Here is a 25,235-nt window from a genome sequence, read left to right as displayed (position 1 = left end):
ATCCTTCCCTAATCCGAATATATGCTCAAAGCATAATATATAGCTTTTGAACTCTTCAATCAACTATATTTAAGGGTAACTTGCATATGTTTTCAGTTTACTTATAAATATTTGGGAGAATAACAGTAGTGATTAATCTGTACGCCAAAAATTCAACAGCTAGCTTTTCATATGCAGAAGCCAAATAAGCTTGGTTAGGCATACATTCTTCTCTCTCCCTTTCCTATCCTCTACTAAGTTTCTTGTGTCTTTTTAAAGCTGTATGATCTATCGTTTCTTTTCTTTTCTTTTTTTTTTTATAAGGTATAATTTATCGATTCTTGGTCATCAAATCGTCACTCGTATTCTCACATAATAGTATAATACTCATCATCATCTGTCGATCGAAGTGAAATATCGCCAAAAGACCGATTCGTGAGGCTCACGTACACATCTCACCCAAGTAGTGTGTGAATTTCATGCACCACTGGATATTCTCGCCTCTACAAACTGGACACGGCATAGGTTGAGCTACTCACGGCCCGGCCCACATTCAACTTGAAAAATTTTTTTTTCTTTAAAGCCTTTTTATCGGAAGCCTCCCATCCGCTGTTGTACAATCTTCAGCAACTCACTGAAATTCATCCCACAATTTTGCACTATATATATACTCTCTAATCACCGACACCACGACTAGATTCCCTCCCCATACAGCCAACCTGTGTCTCGGTCTCTCTCTGGAACGTTAACCCATAATTCGACGGGGGTGTCTCACGCTCAAACCTAGAGCTCTCCGCACCACCACCTATGGCCTCGGCACCGACACTCCCTATGTCGAATTCCCCGCAGTCATCCCAGCCCCCAATCTCCACGCCCGCCTTCCGAGCGTTCGTCTCGCGGCTCTTCTCCTCAATCCGCCACGGGTTCTCCAATCGCCGTCCGTGGTCCGAGATGGTAGACCGGAGCTCCATGGCCCGACCAGATTCCCTCACAGAGGCCTACTCCCGGATCCGCAAGAACCTCTCCTACTTCCGCGTCAACTACCTAACCCTCCTCGCTCTCGTCCTCGCCCTTTCCCTCCTCTCCCACCCTTTCTCCCTCGTCGTCCTCCTTTCCCTCCTCGCCGCCTGGGCTTTCCTCTACATCTTCCGGCAGTCCGACCAGCCTCTGATCGTTCTTGGACGTACCTTCTCCGACCGGGAGACCCTACTCGGCCTGTGTCTCCTGACCGTCATCGTGATCTTCCTCACCAGCGTCGGATCCCTTCTGATCTCTGCGCTGATGATCGGATTCTCCATCATTTGCGCACACGGTGCGTTTATGGTTCCCGACGATCTCTTCCTCGACGACCAGGAGCCTGCCAATTCCGGATTCCTCTCGTTCCTCGGCAGTGCCGCAGCCTCCGCTCCGGCAGTCGCCGTGCGAGTGTGAACCGGATCTTACCTAGCTCGCCACATGTAAGGTTGGTTAGCTGTGAAATTGATTGCTATACCTTCTTCTGTTTGTAATTGTAGTGAGGGACTTGGAAGGTTCATATGCTAGGGAAATTCCGACGAATGTTAGGGTTTTTATTATATTTTAATTTATACCCCTCATTCATGCAGATTGGATCTGAATTGTGCTATTTTTAGATCTTCTTTAAGGAGACCGATCATAGTTCTGCTAATTTTGATTTTTCAATTAATGCTGTTCTGTCACTTGTACCATAGTAAACTGGGTTTATGTAGTTGAACATTATCATTTATCCTTATCTGAAAGTTCCAATACATGTTTTGGCGCATTGGATAGATAGCAACGATGTGGCAGTAAAGTGATGTTGTATGCTGACCGAAATAGGAGGACTGGTTTGCCAAGTGCTTAATTTGGCTTTGACATCTTTTCTTTTCTTTTTTTCTTGGTAAGTTATTTTCTGGTTATTTGTCCATTGATGATCTATTTAAGAGAGAGAAATAAACAGTATTAAAGGATTGTGGGGGATTGAATTAGGTTTAAGTCTGGTGACAATAATGTTCTACAACTAGCGATTCATTTTTTTTCAAACTGACCCATTTGCTATCTGTTATTTGATTGACTAATCCTTTATATTGGAATGGACGAAGGGCCAAATGTTTTGGCAATTCCTCACGGGCTATGAATCAAGATAATTTTTAATCAAAGCTCTAGATTTTCGTTCACCCCTTGCTGTAATTATATCTCGGGGTTGCAGTGATAACTTGGTATATCAACTATAGGACTATTAACTAAAATATGTTTATGGTTAACTAATTGGCCTGTCTATCCTCTTTGTAAACTATATATGTTTCGTAAGTAGTAGTTTTCTTCTATTGTTTAACCAAAGACAAATAAGAGTGAAGTAATAGGTTTGGACACCACCTTACCGATAAAAGAAGATTAACTTACAACTCTCTTATAACTCTATATTAAACGAAAGGCAATTTTTAAGGTTGAAATTCATTTCTAATGAAGTGGCATGCTTGATTTGGTTGATTGTAAAATGGGTTGTAAAAGAGTTGTGAGAGGGTTGTAGGGGTATTATTATTCCCAAAAAAAAAAAGAAAAAAGACTGGGACACCACCTCAACCCCTAGTTTGGGTGTTGTTATCATTTTGCCTACTGTCCAATGCATGGGTTAGAAAATTGTTGATAAGTTTTTAGAAAAGGTTGAAGATGTAGTTTTATTGGATTTTGCAAAAGTTTTGAGAATTCTTTGAATAAATATTTGTTAAGATATGATTTATGTGTTGGTGAAAAGTGAATAAAGAGATTTTGAAAATTTGTTTGAATATAGTTTTTTTTAAGAGTTTTTTTTTTTTTTTTGGGTTTTTTTAACAGTTGTTTTGGTTTTTGTGCTTTTTACCTTTTCACTTAAATTTGGCAAATGATTAGATGAGAAGTCTTTGGGGAAATATATATATATTTTTTTTTGGATTTAAAGATGTTCGCGTATAAGATAAAACTTCTGCTAAAAATTTTGAAACTTTTTGGGTTCCCAAAAATGCACTAGCCATTTAGATTCATGCCGCTCCAACACTCTGGAAGTTTGAAGCAGGTGTTGGTGATTGACCCTTGCAAACTTCTAGCCAATGCTGCCCATATTTGACCGGTAAAGAACTGATTTATGGTTTTCTTTTGGTTCAGGTTGTCATGATTTTTACCTGATAGTTTAGGAGAGACAGATGATGCAGAATATTGAGGCATATTAGCTGGTTTTTAATGACGTTTCATGCCAATTCTAGTACCTCTGGGTAGCATAATATTTATACGCCCAGTGAAATTATCATCACAATGAGTTTTCATCCCTGATCTGTGTTCATTTAAAACCCAATTACCTGTTGTCGCATGAAATGATTCCGTTCGCCCCCAACCCTAGCCTCTGGCCCCCAAATGATAATTTGATGCTTCAATTTAACTATTTTGGGGGCCGAAACGCCCTGATGCAAGTTTTAGAACCTGTTTACTAATTTTATTCAGACCCAATCTGTAATTTCCCTCGAGTAGGTGGACTGCATGTGTTGAGCATGCTTGTCTCCGTGTTTTGTTTTTTGTCTTTTTTTTTTTTTTGGTGTGTATGTAATTAATAAGTTATATTCATAGAAATAGGCAAAGCTTAGGTACACAGGAAGGATACATGAGCAACACCTAGCCAGAGGTTACCATAGAAAGAAGAAGGTCTTGACCCTAAGTCTGTTGTAATCAATGTCCCCCCGCCCATAAGAACAATGACTTAAGAAAAAAAAAACTTTTAGCTCTTCCATAGTTCTCTCTTGTTCTTCAAGGCTTTGGCATTTTTCTCCCTCCAAATACTCCAACACATACATATTGGGACCATTATTCAAATTGCAGTTACTTGTAAGTTGCAATGGAATGCTCTCCAACTTGCAAGAAAATTCACCAATCTAAGAGGCATGACCCAAGACAATCTACCAACTTGTCTCTACGTATTAAGCAAGAATATTTGAAATTGATGGTCCGTGTTGAAATCAATAGAGGCGAAGACTTAGAGAAATGCGGGAAACTCTAGTAACATTGACCCCTCTCTCATATGCTGAAATGAAGATTGCTACTGAATTTTGTTTAATCATTGCATTGAAATCAATAGAGGCGAACATCTAGAGAAATGTGGAAAACTCTAGTAACATTGACCCCTCTCTCGTATGTTGAAATGAAGATTGCTACTGAATTTTGTTTAATCATCGTGTTGAAATCAATAGAGGCGAAGACCTAAAGAAATGCGAGAAACTCTAGTAACATTGACCCCTCTCTCGTATGCCGAAATGAAGATTGCTGTTGAATTTTGTTTAATCATCGTGTTGAAATCAATAGAGGTGAAGACCTAGAGAAATGCGGGAAACTCTAGTAACACTGACCTCTCTCTCGTATGCTGAAATGAAGATTGCTGCTGAATTTTGTTTAATCATCTTGTTGAGAATTTGTGGACTCTCGAAATTAGTCAAGATTTTTATTTTTCAGATAATCGGCGCCATAAAAAAAATTTGTCTTTCACCGTCTGTGCACGAACCAATAAAAGAGGGAATTTTGTTTTTATATATTTTTATTTTTGGGTAATATGGTTTTCCGTACAGTTAATGCATTCTTTGAAGTGGATTCCGATTTTCTGCTTCTATATCCTTTATATATTTCATTTATTTATTTTTTAATTAGTTGAGTTGTCCATAAGTGACGCCACCATTCCTCAAATATTGAACTCACAAGTCACTCTGCATTTTGATTAGGAAATAGAATGTTCCCATCCCAATAGATGCAGCAAGTTTGTTTGGCCCAATAGGCTTAACCCCCCGCTGAAAAGGAGGAATTAAATTTTCGCGTTCCGTATTAGGAAGTTATTATGGTAAATGGCTAAGTGCAATAAGCCCAAACTTCCCGGACCAAAGATTAATTAATTAACTTAAGGAAAAGACTAATACGGAGGAACTTTTTTTTTTTTTTTTTTTTTAATACATTTGGGAGAGAGGGGTTTTAAACTCCAGAATTATGCCAATCAGACTACATGTTTTTGACAGACATGGAGGAACATTAAAACTATAAAAAAAAAATAATAAACTTATCTCAAGTGGATGATATTTGTAATACCTTGCAAGTGGTGTATGAATTCTATATTATTAGGAAAAGAAATTTTTTTACTCTGTATAACGTATTAATATTGCTTCAATTATACTATTGATTAGTCTTTTTTAGAAAATAGATAATGTAGTTTGAGTTTTAGACTGAGCCATTATGATCATGGTAAGAAATTAAAATATTTTTTTCATTAAAAAACATAATTATTATAAAATAATATTATTTTTATAAGGTATTTTATAAAATATTTCTCATTTAACATATTATTATAAAATGTATTGTAAAAAATATTGGATGTAAATCATTTTGCTTGATTTTTAAGAGATTCTTTATAACCGAGTTTATTAGGATGACCCATTGACGTATAAAGTTGGGGTCGAGGTTATTTCGGGTCTCGATAAACATAACATCAGATGTTGACTATTTTAAAACCAACAATTCCACAGAGCTATAATTAAGATGTGACTGATGCTTTTGTTTGTTTGTTTTAATCAATTGGGGCATATAAGCATTGTTCCAATTAAGATTGATGGTGCTACAGTTGCCGAGGGTAGGTTGGAGTTCTCTCACTCTGTGTCATTATCTGAACAAGTATTCGTTAACAAATAAAACTCCTTAATTAACTTTAAAAAAGAAGAAATAAAGGGTATCGGTCAAATGTCATCCTTGGGACTGTCCGTCAAAGTGGACTCGGGGACCGCGAAGCCCTGGCATCTCCTGTCCGTTTCACTTAACACGACGATTGACCCTTTTGTTGATTTGAGATTACGAAGTCTATGACTATACTGACAAAACAAAAGATTTCGTAATTAAATGCTGCTTTTGCAAACGAGAATTGCAATGTAAAAGGAACAGCCTAGGATAGGAGAGCAACCAACGGTGTAACAGTACTGTAGTAGGCATCGAAGAATGGCCCACTTCCCCCACTACTTCCATTTCCCGACCTCGTCCAAATGTTAGAAAGGCTACCCCACAGCCACCACCCACCCACCCCCCGCGCCCTATTGCTGGCATCAAATCAAACCAAACCCAACACCTCCTCTTTTCTTTTTTTCTTTGGAGTTGATGATTAGAACAAGATTTGTTGTTTCTTTTTGGTTATGGACTTTGAAATGGGTGGGTCCCATTTGAAAATGATAGCCGTTGCGAGGAGCGGTTTGGGCAATAAAAGACCCCAGCCCCAGCCGCTGGATACACACGACACGACTCGACTGTATTCATCCCATGAACCTCTCAGTCCATAAAATATGTCATCATTTGTTTTAAGAAAAGAAAACTAGCCGTTAGGCCTTGTTAGAATCAGAACCTGTGAACCTCATTGCACCCCACCTGACACTTCTGTCTAGGGTTCTCTCTCTTTCTCTCTCTCTCCAATACAAGATTCCCTCTCTCTCTCTCTCTCTCTCTCTCTCTCTCTCTGGTGACTCTTCACGTGCACCCTCACAGTAACTACCACCCCCTTAGCTTCCTCTCTCACTACAAAACCCTCTCCCAACTTATCTTGTTCCTGTTTTACTCATGCCTGCATAATACAAACTCCTGTATCCTCCTCTTTTCTTTGCTTTTTACGAATACCATTTTCCGATTCTCGAACTTCTTATGGAAAGTGGGGCAGATTGGCACTGCATTTCAGATAAGAAGAAAGAAAAGTGGAAGATTGAAGAGAGAGTTCCTTCACTTTATTTGTTGGGGTTTTTGAAAGAACTTCTCTGTACCCAGTTTTTCTTGCTTCTTCCGCTTCTGATATGTCTCACTAAGCCTGCCTCAAGCCAAGTTTGGGATGGTGTAATTGTGACGGCGGCTGACTATCAAGCACTTCAAGCGTTCAAACATGAGTTAGACGATCCGAGAGGGTTTTTGAGGAGCTGGAATGATAGTGGTTATGGAGCTTGTTCGGGAGGTTGGGATGGAATTAAGTGTGCTCAAGGACAGGTCATTGTAATCCAGCTTCCATGGAGAGGATTGGGTGGCCGAATCTCTGAAAAGATCGGCCAACTTCAGGCGCTTCGAAAGCTTAGCCTCCATGACAATGTTATTACAGGTTCAATCCCTTCGGCACTGGGCTTTATCCCAAATCTCAGAGGAGTTCAGCTATTCAACAATCGGCTTTCAGGTTCAATCCCTCCTTCATTAGGTTCATGTCCTCTGCTTCAGACCCTTGATCTTAGTAACAATTTGCTTGCTAATATAATCCCAGCTACTCTTGCAAACTCTACCAAGCTTTATAGGCTCAATCTTAGCTTCAATTCCTTTTCAGGTTCTATCCCCGTCAGCCTCACTCGCTCGCCTTCTCTCAATTTCCTTGCTCTCCAACACAATAATCTCTCTGGCTCTATCCCAGATTCCTGGGGTGGGGTACTAAATAATAACCACTTTCAACTTAGGTCCTTAGAACTTGATCATAACTTCTTCTCTGGAAGCATTCCTGCTTCTTTTAGCGCGTTAAGTGAGCTTGAAGAGATATCTCTTAGTAATAACCGGATCGGTGGAGCAATCCCAGCTGAAATGGGAAGGCTGTCTAGGCTAAGAACACTCGATTTCTCTAATAATGCCCTAAATGGAAGCTTTCCTTCTAGCTTCGTTAATCTATCCTCTCTTGTTCTATTGAATCTAGAGAGCAACAACCTTGACACCCAAATCCCAGTAGCTCTTGACAGATTGCATAATCTCTCTGTTCTAAACTTGAGGAGAAACCAATTCAGGGGTAACATTCCCTCAACTATAGGCAATATTTCCACGCTTATACAACTTGATTTATCACAGAATAATCTTAGCGGAGAAATCCCAGCTTCCCTCTCGGAGCTACGAAATCTCAAGTCTTTCAACGTTTCATACAATAATCTCTCCGGTACCGTGCCCATGCCTCTCTCTCAAAAGTTTAATGCAAGCTCTTTTGTGGGGAACATTCATCTATGTGGATTTAGTGAATCAAATCGATGTCCCTCTCAAGTTGTCCCGGCTCCATCTCCTGAGACATCAAAGCCCCGTGGCCGCAAACTAAGTACTAAAGACATAATTCTCATAGCAGCGGGAACCCTCCTCATAGTTCTGCTCGTTCTATGTTGCATACTGCTCTGCTGTTTGATAAGGAAAAGGGCTGCATCAAAAGCAAAGGATGGTCAGACCACAGGAAGGGCTGCCGTGACCCAAAAAGGGGTCCCGCCTGTTGGGGGTGAAGTCGAAGCCAGCGGAGAGGCTGGAGGAAAGCTAGTCCATTTTGACGGGCCAATGGTTTTTACAGCTGATGATCTTTTATGCGCAACTGCAGAGATAATGGGGAAGAGTACATATGGAACTGTCTATAAAGCTACATTGGAGGATGGGAACCAAGTTGCTGTGAAGAGGTTGAGAGAGAAAATAACTAAAAACCAGAGGGAATTCGAAGCCGAGGTTGGTGTGCTGGGAAAAATCCGACACCCAAATCTTTTGGCTCTCAGAGCTTTTTACTTGGGACCCAAAGGAGAGAAGCTACTTGTTTTTGATTACATGCCTAGAGGGAGTCTAGCAACATTCCTTCATGGTGAGTGAGCTTCGGCATGTAATTTGTCTACTAGTTTTGATTTGCTTACTACGTTAAAATGAGCAACGAATAATTTGTTCCCATTTTGTTGCAGCTCGCGGGCCCGACACACCCATTGATTGGCCAACAAGGATGAAAATAGCGCAGGGAATGACGCGCGGCCTGTTCTACCTTCACACCCACGAGAACATTATACACGGGAACCTTACATCCAGCAATGTCCTGCTTGATGAGCACAACAACGCTAAAATTGCAGACTTCGGCCTCTCTCGGCTTATGACAGCTGCTGCCAATTCTAATGTGATTGCTACTGCAGGAGCATTAGGCTATCGAGCACCCGAGCTTTCAAAGCTCAAGAAAGCCAACACGAAAACTGATGTATACAGTCTCGGGGTTATAATACTGGAACTCCTGACCGGAAAGTCTCCTGGCGAGGCAATGAATGGTGTGGATTTGCCTCAGTGGGTTGCCTCTATCGTGAAAGAGGAGTGGACAAATGAAGTATTTGATTTAGAGTTGATGAGGGATGCATCTACGATCGGCGATGAGTTGCTAAACACATTAAAATTGGCTTTGCATTGTGTTGATCCCTCACCGTCAGCTCGACCAGAGGTTCAGCAGGTTCTCCGGCAACTGGAAGAGATTAGACCAGAGACAGCGGCCGCTGCTGCTGGTTCTAGTGATGATGGAGCTGGAGTCCCTTCAACAAGTGATTTAGAGGGGTAGCTCATAATAAGACTGGTAGTCCACGATTCTTTCATTCTTGAACATTACTTTTTTTTTTTAGTTTATTGCATTAGCGTCTGTAAATATACGTTTTTTTTTTTTTCTATTTATTGGATGGAGGGTAGGGTCTCTTTTGTCTTGCCAATTCGAGGGAGGTCTATTTCGAGTTACCCAATCAAAACATAATTGTAGTTGAAGAAGACTTGGCAATTGACTGTAGCGTATTATGTCCAGCACCTTTTAAATCAGCTCGTCCCCAGCATAAAAGCTTCAAGCATTGAGCCAGTTAATTTTCGAAAAAAAAAAAGATCATAAAGAAATTTCACACGTTAGGAAATGATAAGGAAGGATACGACCAACCCAAAAAAAGAAACACAACTTGTAGAGATGAAACTTGGTTGAATATTCCAACTTCTCAACAACATACATGAACTAAGAAGAAAGTAGAGAGGAAACTGAAAAACAACAGACGAATATTTTTAGCTTCCATCTTTTGCATACCCACTTGTTTCTTCAGCAAGCTTCTCCCACACGTTTGCCATTTTCTCTGCATATCCTGCCTGTTTAGATGCAAAAATAAGCATCATGAATCAGGACCAGAGCAGCACTACTCTCATCCAGGACAACATATTATTGCCAATGTAAATAAAAGGTACCTGATTCACAACAAACCCTCTCAACATGCTCATGAAGTCATCATGCCTCTCCTTGTCAAGTCTTTCAAGCTCACTCCTGTTATTTTCCTACATATCATCGCCAATAGTAGATTCAAGATTTTGAAATAATCTCTCAACATGTTCTTCCGCAAATTTAAAATCATTGCAAATCTATATGTACTATATAATATTAATTTTTAAAGCCACATCATCAACTAGCCCACTGTATCATTATTAACTACTAATTACTGCTATAAAGTTCGTTTGTGTTATTATTTTGTAATATATTATCACATAAAAAAAATTATATATAATATATCTGTTATATCTGTTAAAACAAATTTTGTAATATATCTGTTAAATTACTAATTTTATTTAAAACTATATTAACTTCTCTCGAGTCATGTTATCCATTCTTATGTTACTTGTCCATATATTAGGAAATTTAAGTTAAAAGTAATTTGAAGTGCATATTATATCCAATCTAGAATCTTAAAGGTCTGAAACGCTTCCACTTCTTATATAGCTTGTTTTCTTTCTTTATATTCACTTTGCCATGATTAGAAATCGAAAAAAGCCACATTCACATGACCAGCTAAAAGAAAAATGCAAGCAACAGAGCATAACCATAACATAGTTGCTTTACCAAACAAGCCAAACAAGTTTAGGTGACATAAGCTTTTTTTTTTTTTTTTTTTTTTTTTTTAAATCACCTCAAACTGATTGCATTATGCTTAGCTTAAACGAAAGGCAGAATATATATTGCCACCAGTTAACCGTTCAAGTCATAACTCCTCAACATGCAGACACACCCACAATTGAATAACTTCTAGCCCACTAAAACGAGGCCCAAATATAAAACATCCAGCCAGCTGGAGTTTAAACAGAAAAATCATTTTAGTTTGAGCTCACTTCAATATTGCAAAAGATAAATCTGCACATGATGTGAAATTTGACGAATGTGGAATCTGCTTGAGTATCTAAAATGACTCTTTCCAGATTCATATCGATAACTAAGCTTATCATTCTGGTTTAGAAGTTCATCCTTAAAAGTGAAGTTTCAGGCTCAAATTTTTGGCAAGCTAGTGTCTTAACTTTTGATACAAAGGTTTACTAGCAACATACTAATTAATCTCTATGACTTAATAGTTACATATAAAATCTCAAACATTCCTCATATACACAATTAAGGCCTTGTTTAGATTCAGAAAGTATCTTTACTCATCTCATCTAATCATTACAACTTTTTCAAATTTCCAAACAAAATACAATAAACAATTTAACTTTTTCAAATTCCAAAACAAAATTAATATTAAAAATTAATATTTTAACAATATTTTATTCAACTTTCATCTCATCTCAACTCACCATACAAACCTCTCTTTCCCTCTCCGGCCTTTGAGCTTTGCAATGCAAAGTTAACATATGAACAAACTTGACACATTTTTTTTTTATTAGCACCGGGTGTCTGAGAACAGCATCCCGACTAATCTCAGGAGACTTTTTTTTTAATAAGTTATGAACAAACTTGACACATAAACACGTTACATGACAACTGATTTTATTATATTCCAAACTTAGCATGATTCTGATCATTAATGTGTGTGTATTCCACCATACATAGAGATTGATAAGCTTTTGACTACATGAAATTCAGAATTCATCAGTTAAGATTGAACCAAAACCACCAAATCAGCTATTGGATCAACTTTTTTATTTTTTAGTAAGTATAGTTATCTACAACAGGATCATATCAAGCCACAACTGAAAATATTTATGAGCTGACTTCAAAAGGTGATGTGAGCCAATTGTGCCTTTGCACAAATCAAGAAGGAAGGCATTACCTTAATTTGTTCGTATTCTCTCTCTGCACAAGTTTTAGCCTCTTCGGTAACTCTAATAGATTCTTTTAACTCTTCTATTTTGCGCATCCTGGACCTGTCTCCGCCAAATATTTTTGATGAAGCAGCTTCAAGCTTCTCAATCCTTGCATGCAAGGTAGCTAATTCGGATGAAAGTGTCTGAACTGTTAGTAAGGCACTTGATCGGTCAGAGAATGCGTTACCGACAGCTAAAAATATCCCAAGATAATCATGGAGTTTATCCTGCAATATTGATGGAACATTATGGTAAGTGAAGCAGTGAGAGATTGACAGTGGACCAGAAATATTCTCTCAGTTTCGCCACAACTAATTGGCAGTTGAAGAGAGTTTTCTAGTAGTGCTAAGGAGACAGTTTTCAAGAAAGTTCCCATCATCAGTTTTTGCCAAATTTCAATTTATAGCAATAGCTCTTGTCAATTACCAAATGTTTTACTGTCTGTGCGTTTAATTCCCGGTACAATCTACTTGCTTTAACTGCAGCAGTAGCCACATTTTTCATGTCAGCAGCTCGTGCATTTTGAGACTCAAACAAGACTTCCTCCGTCTCGAACTTGGTCAGCTTGACAAACGCCAAGCCTAATTCCCCCATTGTCTCTCCAATGTCTTGCTGAGCTTTTACAAGTGATTCAGCCTGCGAAACAATCATTTGTACAAAAAAATGACGACCCAAACAAGTAACCTATCAAAGTAAGAACACCGCTAAATAACCCAATAATTGGCCATAGAAATCACCGTAAAATTGTTCATTACATCAACACCGTTTGTCAGCACAAATTGCACTAAAAACATTAGAAATCAGGCAGTTTCATCACATTTCATTTACTCTAAACTTCTTTCTGAAAAGGTTTTCTCCACCACAAGCTTGGGAGGGTATATAAATAACATCGGAGTGTAACCCTTTCTTTAAAAGAAATAAAATACTCTCATTATCGCATTCCAAACAGCGTAGCATATTTTCACCATCAATCCCTTTCTAGAACACGCAATGCAAAATTCCATCTCTCACAAAACCTACAAATCAAACAGTTCCAAGACCCAAAAATCTTAAAATGACTATGTATATGATTATAAAGCACATAAACAAGAACCTGTAAAGACATATTGCTAAGTTGCTGCTCAAACTCCGCCAACCTCTCCTTCCTCTCCAAGAACCCCTTATCCTCCTCCACCACCAGCGGCTTCACGCCGCCCCAATCAGTTGACATCGACTGTCTCAACTCCTTAAACAACCTCAGCAAGTCCCTACCACCCTTTGCATTCACATCCATCCCCTCCTCGCCCAGCAACTGCCTGGGCAACCTCGCCGCCCCGTCGAGCACCCTCGATGCCACGTCAATGCTCTTTGCCAGTGGCAATTTCCCCTTCACCTCCAGAAACAACCTCAACTCCTCGCTCCGCCGAATCACCGGGTGCGCCGCCAAGCTCCGCAGGTACTTTTCCAGGGATGCCCTTCTCTGCTCCAAGAACTCCTGCTTTGCCATCACCTGGCTCTCCACGACGCTCTTGTCGGGCCTCAGTGGAATAAAGAACCCTCGGTACGACTCCGATAACCGGTCTGATAGCGTGACCACGTCCTTGAACCGCCTCCGGACGCTGAACTCGGATCCGGGTCCGCCGAACTCGAGCAGGTTGGTCCTGGTCGTGATCAAGTACGTGTAAAACGTGGTTCCACCAGGGACTAAGGAATTGGATAATTCTTGCTCCTTTTGGGGATCCGAGATCGAGATGTAGAGGTAATCGGAGCTTCGAGGGTTGGAATTCGAAGAGAGTTGGGGCGTTTCGTGGCCGTTGGATGAGGGATCAAAGGAGGTGAAGATGGCTTCGGCATAGGACGGCGGGTCGAGGAAGGCGTTTAAAGAAGAGTTAGGGTTATGACGATCGCTGAACGAAGAAGATGAGGAAGAGAGCAGCGGGTCATGGTGATCGGGTACTGTGGCACTGGCTGAAGATCGCCCGTTGGATGGCTCGTCGAGAACTAGAGACTCCATTTCTTCCCGGGATTCGTGCAGGTCGTCAGCTTCTTCGTTGCCCATCATTTCTTAACACGAAGATGTTGAAACTTTTAAATTTTTACTGAGAAACAAACAGGAGAACAAGAAGAAGAAGACAATGGAGCAGGAGGAGGGGCAGAGGAGGAGACGACGACGACCAAGAAAGGGGTTGGGCCTTTGGGGGGAGGGAAGTGTAATTTCGGGATTGTATTGTACGGCAAGCGAGTGAACGAGTTCGGTGAGTGGGTAAACTCGGTTGAGTCAGGTCGGGGCGTTGCGTTGGTGGCGAGCTAATCTGGAATCTAGTTGGGCTTTTTTATACATGGTGGTGCTAGGTGGCATACATGCATTATTTTGTCCAGAACCGCTGTTTCTGACTGTAGTTTTATGGGCCGGCCTATGTTCACGTATCATGGGCTGGGTCGGTCAGTACTCAGAGTCAAGTTAATGGGCTGAGTTAGCCCAACCTAATGTGTGCATGGCCTGGGCCTACTTGCCAGCGCGCATTGCAATTTGGACCCAACCTTTCTGTTTTTTTTTTGGGTTGAAAAATGGACCGACCTTTCTTGATCTCTAATAATATACGACCCTATTAATTAATATTGTAAAATGAATTGTTAAAGTTTAGGATGTACAAGTTCTCTTATAAAAAATGAAACCCACTTAGTGGATCCAGATTTTATGGAAGGGTCTGTACACCCTAATTAACCTTTGAGTTGGTTTATGTTTATGTAGATGCTATCCTCCTCCTCCACTCTTAAATATATTCCTTGCTTAAGTACTACTGTATATAGAGCCATTTCTATATATGTTTGTTACCACTCGAACGCTAGATGCTGGATCTGTACTTCTTTTGGTTGGGTGATTCTCTCTCTCTCTCTCTCTCTCTCTGCCAAAAGAAGTTGATATGTATGAGGTTGGTGCATATTTGATCCAGATCCAGAGAAAGTCCATATTAAAAGAATATATATATCCATATATGCATACACATAAACCTAGTCATGTTAAAAGTACTAGTAGTAATTTTCGGTCTTGCTGGTCGTGTAGCTGAAAATTATAGGGGATGGATATATCTTGATGATCCATTTACTAGAGGCTATCCGCTGAGTTTGCTAATGTTATGATGGGACCTCAATTAAATTTGGTATAATTAAGTTATATCTTTTCCTAAAATGTTAATTAGCTAAACCGATCTGTACATACAGTCCGTAAGTCGGGCAACGGTTTTCTTCTCTTTTCTGCAAGACTTTGAAGTTGGGATTGTTGCCCTTGGTACTTGCTAGTTCCACTTCAGATCTATCTCCATTTTTGTACGGACTGTTTTAGGTTCGGTTTGAATATTGATATGTGATAAGAAATTTATAATAATAGTGAAATAGTTTATAAATAATATATATATATATATTTTTAAAGAGATAAAGGTCACATGTTCATGAGTGACTTCCTCTCAATTTAATAGTTTATAAATAATTTATAGTGTTTTAAAAAATAAGAGAAAAATTAAATAAAAAAAGTTAAAATATTGTTAAAATAGAATTTTTTTTATATAAGATTTTTGGAAAATTTTTGAATTATTTTTTGTATTTTATTTGAAAATTAAAAAATTTATAATAGTTAAATAAGAAAATTAAAAATTTTAAAATATTTATATTTATGTTTTAAATGTTTAGACGTACTGAGGGATGAAATTAGACGAGAGGATGTGTTTTTGTAAGTTAGTTTTAGTGCAGGCAACAGGCACTTACACGAGATGGTGACCAGTTGATAACCTGACAGCATTGACGCTGACTTGAAGTGATGAAACTTTTAATCTAGACCAAGCAAACGTGTCGAGACAGGACAGGTGGGAGAGATAGTCGTTGAGTTGTTTAATTGTTGGTGTTGCTTTCATTTCTGTTATATTACGACAAGTTGCCTTGTTGGTAGGTGGTGTTGGCAACACCAAAGAACTTATAATAATTAGTTAGTTACTTTCTTGAAAAAACTTTTTCAATGAATGAATGAGTTTTATACGCCCGACAAAGGGCTAGAAAGTATCAAAGCATGTTTTTGCATATTAGACAGCTGTCTTATGCCAATAGCAAACCTCAAAAGGAAAAATTAAAAAAAAAAAATTGAAAAATAACATTGGCATAAGAAGCACAGTACGTACCATTTGCTGGGTTTATTAATGTCTCTGAGCTGTTGGGTACGTAGTTTGGAAGCTGCATGTACAGTTTTGCTCGAGTGGTAGAGATCGATCACAACAATCATATTTTGTTTTTTCTTAATTTTTTCCTCCAAATTTGCAGTTCAATTAGTTAATTGATCAGTTAAACATAATGAAAAATTAGGAAAAATGAAGTACTATTCTGCCAAAGCCATTAATTATTTATTATTTATTTATTTTATAGTCTTATGATGTAATATTAGATTATCTATTTATAAATAAAATATAATAAATAATTTTTAATTATCTAATACTACATCATAAAATAATTAAAAGATGATAAAAATTAAGATAATAAATAATATTAATCTTAATTATTTGTACTATCGATTCTCGAAATCGGATAAAAAGCTCTTCATATGAGGAGAAAGATAAAAGGAGGAGAAATATGGTGGGTTGGAAATAATTATATATATTTTGGAGAAAAAAAGATTGAATGCATGCAAATATTGCTACGCACTTACATGTTACGTCGTGAATCTTTAAAAATTTGATTTTGACATTTCAACTATTCATTCATTCATCTATGCAATTTCCTTCCTGAATTAAAACCACATGATAAAGCCAGTTACCAAGAAAAGCAAATAATGAAAGCATGACTATGACAACTCAAATAAGCTTTAGTTAATGGGTAGTACGGGATCATGAGGTAGGGTAAGCCATATTTTATATATATATATATATATATGAAATATGATCCTCATATAACTATTTTTACAATTTTCTTATACAACTCTATTTTAAATAAAATGTATTTTTATAAAATAACTTATAAAATTAGCATCACTTTAAATAAATATTCTCATTTTAAAACATAGTTATAAAAAAATTATAAAATTAAAATATTATACATGTATAATTAATCTATTAATCATCTCCGTTAAGTATCCGATCACTTATAAAATCTCACCGTTTCAACATTTAACACTATAAAAAAAATAGATATTTGTGAGCAGAATTTTGATTATGTGAGTAGGGCTTTATTCAATTTTTTTTATATTCTTAAATATTTTGAAAAAAAAAATTCACAACATCACTTAAAAAAATTTATCAAATCAATATATAAGATTTAAAAAAAAAAAAAAAAAAAAAAAAAAAAAAAGGCATTCGTTAAACAATTCGGGACCAAAGCATTTCTCTTTCACAAAAGTGATGGGTGCGGCACTTTCGTTTTGGGTAGTCTGTTCTAAATGTGAACTAAACGATCTCAATTATATATGGATATGACAGTTCAGAGAGCAGATAGATTTTAAGTTTTTTTTTTTTGATAAACAGATAGATTTTAATTTTGTGTACAAGTAATTAATATTAATTCGCACCCACCCATAACAACCAATGAAAATGAGAACCCAAGAAAACAAGAACTTAAACAGCCCAATTAATAAAAGCAACGCAACAAAGAAGAAAATTAATGGAAGACAACGCATGCACGCTAATGCCATTTCGTTAGTTCTCCCATTTTTTCTGACTTTCTTATTTTGGGTTCCTGGCCTTCCTCTATTTTTTTCACTTGCCTCCTAATAATGAACCACCCTTTAATGGGTTGCTACTTTTGTATTTCTAAGCAAGTTTCATTAAAAAAAACAGCAAAAGAAAAATTAGTTAGGAACTTGATGATCTACTAGTCTTGGGTCAAATTTTTTCCTTCGAGTAATATCTTCAGTTATTTGCATTACTGAAATGACTTTTCATGTTTATGTACAATTAATTTTCCTCTCAAGATTCTCAAAAGTCATAACTAACTCACCCAACTTTGTTAATCGTGCATTTCATTCTTGTTCACCTGTCCATTTGCTAACCGTCTCTGATCTCTATCCCCGACATCCTCCAAAGGACCAAAAAAGGTTAACTGTTTTGCGTTAAAATACGTTTGCACTGTGGGGTAATTAATTTGCATGCCGCTATCACTCACTTGCATCATATACGTAGCTATCCATTCTGGTAAACAATTAGAAGAAAATGACAACTAGGACGATATATCATTCTTCCTTGTGCTTTAAGAATCAACATATGTTGGAAAATTTCACACTAAATGTTCTTTAATTTGATATAATATGCATTGATCATATATTTATATATAGTATGATGATCAGCAACTAAACGATTCAGATTTAGTGTATGTTCGTCTTTTCTCCATGTCTCGATCGATGACCTCTCTATCAAACAGGCCAGAAAGCACATGAGATGGAAAATTGTTCATATATTTCCAGGCCGGTCTTTTTTTGTTTATCAAACATGCAAACTTGCATAAATTAAAAATAAAAATCCACACGAATCATATATCTGTCGTATTTATGATATAATATATTAAATTGGACTATATATATATGCTACGGTGACCGAATCCCGTGCCCCCAAGTGTATCGATAAGTGTATTTAGTACTATTTTTAAACATTTGTGTGTGTGTTTTTGTAATATTTAAAAAATAAAAAATACACAAATGTTAAAAAATAAAAAATACACGACTTATCGGTGCACTTTGGGGCATGGATTCGGGCAAACTATCATTTCCCTGCTAAATTTATTCTACACATGATGATCATGACATGATCCATATGTACTTACTCATGATATTGACTGACAGGCGACCTATATGTTCTAACTTACGGAATCCGGCCATCGATCTAATTTACCATGCGCTTTAATTATCTGTTCTAACTGAATTGCAATAGAACGCTAAGAATCCCCATCACAGAATACTATTTACGTTCTTCTATTAGATATTAATTGCCCGCACCTAATAATTAAAGAGTTCTTAATTTTACACACTTTTTTATTTTGTGGTTTCCTTTGAATTGAAAGATCAAGAGTACTTGATTTAGTCGGTGGTTATGGTCCACAGATTATAGTAATTAATCCAGCTCCGACGTAAGTAGCTCATGATGATGTGTACGCGCGTGCGTCCATCGGGCTAACCAAACGATCTGATGAGTACGTACCGGGCCTAAATTAACCCTTTTGGTCATGCCATTGTATATGCAATTAGGACATGATCCTCTAGAAATTAAAGCATGGTTAAAAAGTAATATATATACCATATAATATTGCAGCGTCCCTAGCTAGCTATCTCGATATGATGCATGCAGTATTACGCATCAATAAATCAACTATTATTTTTTTAAATAATAATAATAATTAAAAGGTTAATTAATAACGAATAGCTAGCTAGCGTTTCATGAACAGTATAATAATAGAATAAATGTATATAAAATATTGTTCTTAGTAAAAAAACATACGCGCGCTGTGGGACGTACGTATAACTAGTAGAACCTAATTTTCAAAAAAAAAAAAAAAAAAAACTAGTAGAACCTAAAAACATTGCGCCTGCCTTCTGATCAAGGTCTCCGAACTAGTACTTTATAAAAGTATTATTAATTAATTGGGAATCCTGTTCAAAGCAAATAGTACTCATGTACCATTCAGATGGATGCGTTGGCCGTGGGATCCATTTAATTATGCGTGCGAATGAAATCTTAAAAGAACACTGCCCATGGCCCATTAATTAGGCACTCCATTTCATTATTTGTCGCTGTATCCATATGTGTTATTTTCTAATTTGTCCTGGTTGGGCTACTTGTCATGACTCTTATTTCTTCGTTTCCACGACTACAATAAAAGGTCAAGCTGGACAAAGTGCAAGAGCTATACAGTACTGCGCCTTTCTGATGATCAATGTCATCATTACCCCGATCGATCGAGAAAGGCCGGGGGGAAAACTCCAGTGATCATATTTTTACTCGGAGAAAATATGCAAACTTCAAACAATTTAGCAATGATCTTTCAATAGCATGAATATTGCTTATCATAAACATGATAGTGCTCGTATTTAATTACTTTTCCAAAAAAGATTAAAAAAAAAAAAAAAAAAAGGAAGAAACATTTCAGACTTTGATCAGTACTGATCTTCTTCATGATCGTGTACATTAAGGTGCAAACAAAACACGATCACAGATCAAATTATATGAGTTTAATTTCATTTTCACATAAAATAAATAAAACGTGCCTTTCACAAAATCTCAAGATAATATATAATGATAGTTCGCAGAAATTCAACCCCTAAATTAGGAAGGAAGACTTGTCAAGCAAGCATTCAATTGTGAAATAATGCACTTCGATATAGGCCAGTGGGTGCAACAACTTTTGTAAAGTTGAACTAAGTTTGCCCCGGAATCTGACCATTTTCGCGAATCAAAACCTAATCTGCCAACCTCAAACAACTCCCTCTCTCCCCTCTAAATATCTTCTATAAAAGAGGCTCTCTTGTCTCTCACATTCCTCAGTACTAGCATTACCACCTTAACCATCATACAGATCGAACAAAGGCTTAGTAGAGATATGGAGGTCCTCAACAACAGTTTTTCCAATTCTCGGTGCTCTTTCGTTCTCTTTGGTCTGTTTGTTCTCTTTGCTTCAGCAATGTCCTTGGCACACGCCAAAACTCAACAGCATGAATTTGTTGTATGTTTCCTCTCTGATCTTATTCTTTTTGATCGATCTTCTTCTTCTTTTTCACTTATTTCTTTGATCTTCTTCGATCTTCTTAAATAGTACTGATCATTTCATGTGATTTGGCATGAAATAGATTCAAACTACACCAGTGAAGAGGCTGTGCAAAACCCAAAAAAGCATCACGGTGAATGGGCAATATCCAGGTCCAACCTTGGAAGCCAATAATGGTGACACTTTGATTGTTAAAGTCACTAACAAAGCTCGCTACAACGTCACTATTCACTGGTAATTAATATATAATTGTGCATGTTGATCACCGTTCACGTGCATTTATATGAATATAATATGTATATTTGTAAATAAATAAATATATATATATATATAAAGAAAGAAAACTATAAGTTTACTTTGTAAATATCCTTCATGATCGAGGAATTAAAATAGCAAGTGTACAGTTAAAATGAAGCATTATTAATGTTTTGCAGGCATGGGATTCGGCAAATTAGGACAGGATGGGCAGACGGGCCAGAATTCGTGACCCAATGCCCGATTCGGCCAGGAGGGAGTTACACCTATCGTTTCACTATACAAGGACAGGAAGGGACACTGTGGTGGCACGCTCATAGCTCATGGCTTAGAGCCACCGTCTATGGAGCTCTTATTATTCGTCCTAAAGAAGGAGATTCCTATCCATTCACTAAGCCAAAGCGTGAAACACCCATTCTTCTTGGTACTTAATTACATATATATACATGCTCATTCATTAATGTTTGAAATTTCCATTAAACTAAAATTTAGTTAATTTTGCACTCAAGTACTCTCATGATCATATATGACTCTCATGATCATGCAGTCATTCATGATAATTGAGGATGAAAAACTAAAGTGATACTAATTAATTTATATCATGTACGTATGCAATAGCTAGCTAGCTAGCATGCAGTATCGAGAAAAAAAAATACAGATAGATCGTGATTTATCATGATAATATTTGTAACGTTAATCAAACAATTAATTAACAGCTAGTGAAGATAACACCGATGATTTCCAGGTGAATGGTGGAACGCAAACCCCATGGATGTTGTGAGGGAGGCAACTCGAACAGGAGCATCTCCAAACGTGTCGGATGCGTACACTATTAACGGCCAACCTGGTGATCTTTACAATTGCTCCAACCAAGGTTAGCCTCTATAAATTAATCAACAAACCCGATCTTTGTTTATTATGTGCCATGTGATACATACATTCACACACATATATAGAAACAATTGAAAAAGTGAATTAACTTTATGACGTGGATATGTAATATATATATATAGAGTAAGGTCAATAAACTATATCATTAGCTATATGAAACTCGGGTTTCATACTCGAGTCCAGATTGGATAAATCCAATTCTAATGATGTGGGTTTCGAAATCTAGATATATGGATTCGGGTCGGAAGTCCTAACTATATGTCTTTTTCCAAAATACATACATATATATATATTAGACAAAATTATAGAGAATTATCATCAATATTATAAAAGAAATAATATATATTTACAATCATATAATACGTAAACACCTTGCATTTCTTTTTTAAAAAATTGAGTAAATATAAAATTTACATAAAAAAAATTAAATTTTTTATAATAGAATCCACTCTTTTTTTTAAAAAAAAAATATAGGACATAAATATAACTCATAATTAGAATAATTCTAAATACAAATATCAAACATGAAACATGTAAATACCATACAAGCTATTATAAAAAGTGGATCCATTAATTAAAAAAAAAATTGCATTTTTGTTTTAAATAGAATCTACTTCCTTTTTATAATGATTTGTACGTGACTCTATTTGAAATTTTTGCAAATCATTTCAATTTTGATATTAGCTCATTCACGTGTGACTCTGAAATCGACGCCAGAGCATACGTAGATACTAACCTGTCAAATGATAGAGACAAATGTGTACGTGTAGGCGTTACATAGGGGCTTCTACAAAAATCTTCTTCTTCTTTATTTTCTATTTTTTTTTTTTTTCCCGAGACCACTATTCTAATTACTGAAAATGAACTCCATAAAAGTACTGATCTTATGTGTCCATCTTGAATTAAAGAAAGATGACCTGCGTGCTGCTTGCATTCCATATATGTGCAGACACTTACATAGTCCCAATAGACTCCGGCGAGACCAACCTCCTCCGAGTCATCAATGCCGCCCTGAACCAACCGCTGTTCTTCACAGTTGCCAACCACAAGCTGACAGTTGTGGGTGCGGATGCCTCCTACACCAAACCATTCACCACATCTGTTCTCATGCTAGGCCCCGGTCAGACTACTGATGTTTTGATCAATGGTGACCAGCCTCCGGCTCGATACTACTTGGCAGCTCGTGCCTATGCCAGTGCCCCAAATGCACCATTCGACAACACCACCACCACCGCCATTCTTGAGTACAAGTCTGCTCCTTGCGCTGCCAAAAATTGTACTGCAAGTAAACCCGTCATGCCCCCTCTACCGGGTTTCAATGACACAGCCACTGTTACTGCCTTCAGTAACAGCTTCAGAAGTCCCAGGAAAGTGGAAGTCCCCACTCAAATCGATGAGAACCTCTTCTTCACAATCGGTTTAGGCCTCAACAAATGCCCAAAGAATTTCGGATCCTCGAGATGTCAGGGCCCCAATGGAACGCGCTTCACTGCGAGCATGAACAATGTGTCTTTTGTGCTCCCATCCAACATCTCCGTTCTGCAAGCTTATCAGCTAGGAATACCTGGAGTTTTTACATCTGATTTTCCAGCAAACCCACCACTAAAATTTGATTATACAGGCAATGTCAGCCGCTCACTCTGGCAACCTGTTCCGGGGACTAAGGGTTACAAGTTGAAGTTCGGGTCAAGGGTCCAGGTCGTGCTGCAAGACACCAGTATCTTCACCCCAGAGAACCACCCAATTCATCTTCACGGATACGATTTCTACATCATTGCGGAAGGTTTTGGAAATTTTAATCCCAGTACTGATACAGCCAAATTTAACCTTGTTGATCCACCTCTTAGGAACACAGTGGCAGTACCTGTGAATGGATGGGCCGTCATCAGGTTTGTCGCAGATAATCCAGGTAAAAATTGCAAAGAAGTTCATATAGATCATTAAAATATCCAATATGTTACCAACTATCTCAAAGATATGATTAATTTGGCCATCTAATGTGTTTAATTAAAACTCACCTGTTTGGCAAACGTAGGTGCCTGGCTAATGCATTGTCACTTGGATGTTCACATCAACTGGGGATTGGCTATGGTGTTCCTGGTAGACAACGGAGTTGGAGAATTGCAGTCTGTAGAGCCGCCTCCGACGGATCTGCCACTTTGTTAAGATCATCTACAGAAATTCCACCATATTCATAAACCCAGTAACAGGGGTTACTATTCTTCAAATATTAGTATACGATCTCTCTGTTGTTTTCCCTGCATTTAGGGGTACCAAGTTCTTGCTTTGTTTCGCTGTTCTTTCTTTCAGACAGATAAAGCGGGGTTTAGATGTGATGGGGAAGTGGTAGCAACACTACCAATGTACCATCAAATTGAGCCTTATACCCAACGTGTTTCTTGATTTTAGATTTTTGCTTTCGGCTTTAATTCGCTAATACTGCATACAAATTTGAAATTTTGAATATACCTGTGCCGTCCAAGTTTAATCATTAAAATAGTTCAAATCATATCCTTTATATATATATAAATATATATATATATATATTTTCAAAGTGGTAACAGTAAATATTGAACGGAAAGCAGCCTAATCATAGATTGGCAGATATTGAAGGTTTTGGTATTTGAGAAGAATAATGTTATTCATTATCTTAATTTTTATCATTCTCCTATCATTCTATGATGTGATATTAAATGATTAGAAATTATTTATTATATTTTACTTGTAAAATTATCCTCTAATATCACATCATAAAATGATAAGAATTAAGATGATGAATAGATTTTTTTATCTAAAAAAATATTGGATGAGGCTTTATATATATTGGCCTGGCAAGCAAAGCCCGGGAGAGAGGGGAAAAAAAGAATGGAGTCTCCAATTTAAATGGAGACTCATGGTTCAAACAACCAATATTCTAATATGATGGCGACCGGAAATACTACTCAATTACATAGAAAGCTCAATGCGTGATGCTGAGCGTTTGCATTTTATCAACTTTTCTGAAAGAGTAATGTTACGTACAGTTATTTTTACGTACTCTTTGCATACTCTACTGATATGATTGGCTGGATTAATTTTTTTTAATACACAACTAATCATATCACTGGAGTGCACAAAAGAGTCTGTAAAAATGACTGTACATAAAATTTTCCTTTCTGAAAAGGAAATGAGGAATATCCGTTGAGCATCAAAGCCCATAGTCTCAGCTGCCAACCAAAAATAATAACAAAATAATAAAAAATTTATTTTACTATTAGAAAAATCTTACGTGTGATTTAGATAATGAGTTAAAATGAAATATATTGAGATATTGAAAGTTGAAAGTTGAATAAAATATTATTAAAATATTATTTTTTTAATATTATTATTATTTTAAAATTTAAAAATTTTGAATTGTTTATTATATTTTAAGTAAAAATTTTAAAAAATTATAATGATTAGATAAAATACTCAGTTGAGATGACTCTTATATCCAAACGGGCTTACTTAACTAAAATGGAGAACTCCTCACCCTGAAAGGAACCAACAAAATCCGTAATATGTAC

The 25,235-nt window shown here is 37.1% G+C and overlaps 4 protein-coding genes across 4 annotated transcripts; 3 read left to right on the top strand and 1 right to left on the bottom strand.

Annotated features, from left to right (window-relative positions):
* Window positions 1-594: 594 nt before the first annotated feature.
* On the top strand, window positions 595-1,759 carry LOC122292352 (PRA1 family protein B1-like). Its single transcript, XM_043100663.1, has one exon. The coding sequence runs from the start codon at window positions 787-789 to the stop codon at window positions 1,408-1,410; it is 624 nt and encodes a 207-aa protein (XP_042956597.1). The 5' UTR covers window positions 595-786; the 3' UTR covers window positions 1,411-1,759.
* Window positions 1,760-6,268: 4,509 nt separating this feature from the next.
* Window positions 6,269-9,552, top strand: LOC122292333 (probably inactive leucine-rich repeat receptor-like protein kinase IMK2). The gene is made up of 2 exons (XM_043100628.1): window positions 6,269-8,578; window positions 8,673-9,552. Exons 1-2 carry the CDS (start codon window positions 6,658-6,660, stop codon window positions 9,302-9,304), a joined length of 2,553 nt encoding a protein of 850 aa, XP_042956562.1. The 5' UTR covers window positions 6,269-6,657; the 3' UTR covers window positions 9,305-9,552.
* An 89-nt stretch (window positions 9,553-9,641) lies between these two features.
* LOC122292349 (sorting nexin 2B-like) lies at window positions 9,642-14,120 on the bottom strand. Its single transcript, XM_043100653.1, has 5 exons — window positions 12,932-14,120; window positions 12,265-12,474; window positions 11,805-12,065; window positions 9,961-10,047; window positions 9,642-9,864 (listed from the first exon to the last, which is right to left on the bottom strand). Exons 1-5 carry the CDS (start codon window positions 13,877-13,879, stop codon window positions 9,784-9,786), a joined length of 1,587 nt encoding a protein of 528 aa, XP_042956587.1. The 5' UTR covers window positions 13,880-14,120; the 3' UTR covers window positions 9,642-9,783.
* Window positions 14,121-20,303: 6,183 nt separating this feature from the next.
* Window positions 20,304-24,154, top strand: LOC122292339 (laccase-12-like). The gene is made up of 6 exons (XM_043100640.1): window positions 20,304-20,502; window positions 20,627-20,778; window positions 20,979-21,223; window positions 21,545-21,673; window positions 22,640-23,599; window positions 23,726-24,154. The coding sequence occupies exons 1-6, from the start codon at window positions 20,380-20,382 to the stop codon at window positions 23,854-23,856; spliced, it is 1,740 nt and encodes a 579-aa protein (XP_042956574.1). The 5' UTR covers window positions 20,304-20,379; the 3' UTR covers window positions 23,857-24,154.
* The last annotated feature ends 1,081 nt before the right edge of the window (window positions 24,155-25,235 follow it).

Source organism: Carya illinoinensis, chromosome 1 (genome assembly GCF_018687715.1).
Source record: "Carya illinoinensis cultivar Pawnee chromosome 1, C.illinoinensisPawnee_v1, whole genome shotgun sequence".
NCBI lineage: Eukaryota > Viridiplantae > Streptophyta > Magnoliopsida > Fagales > Juglandaceae > Carya > Carya illinoinensis.
Note: the sequence above shows the minus strand (reverse complement) of the source record. Positions and strands in the feature narration are given on the sequence as shown.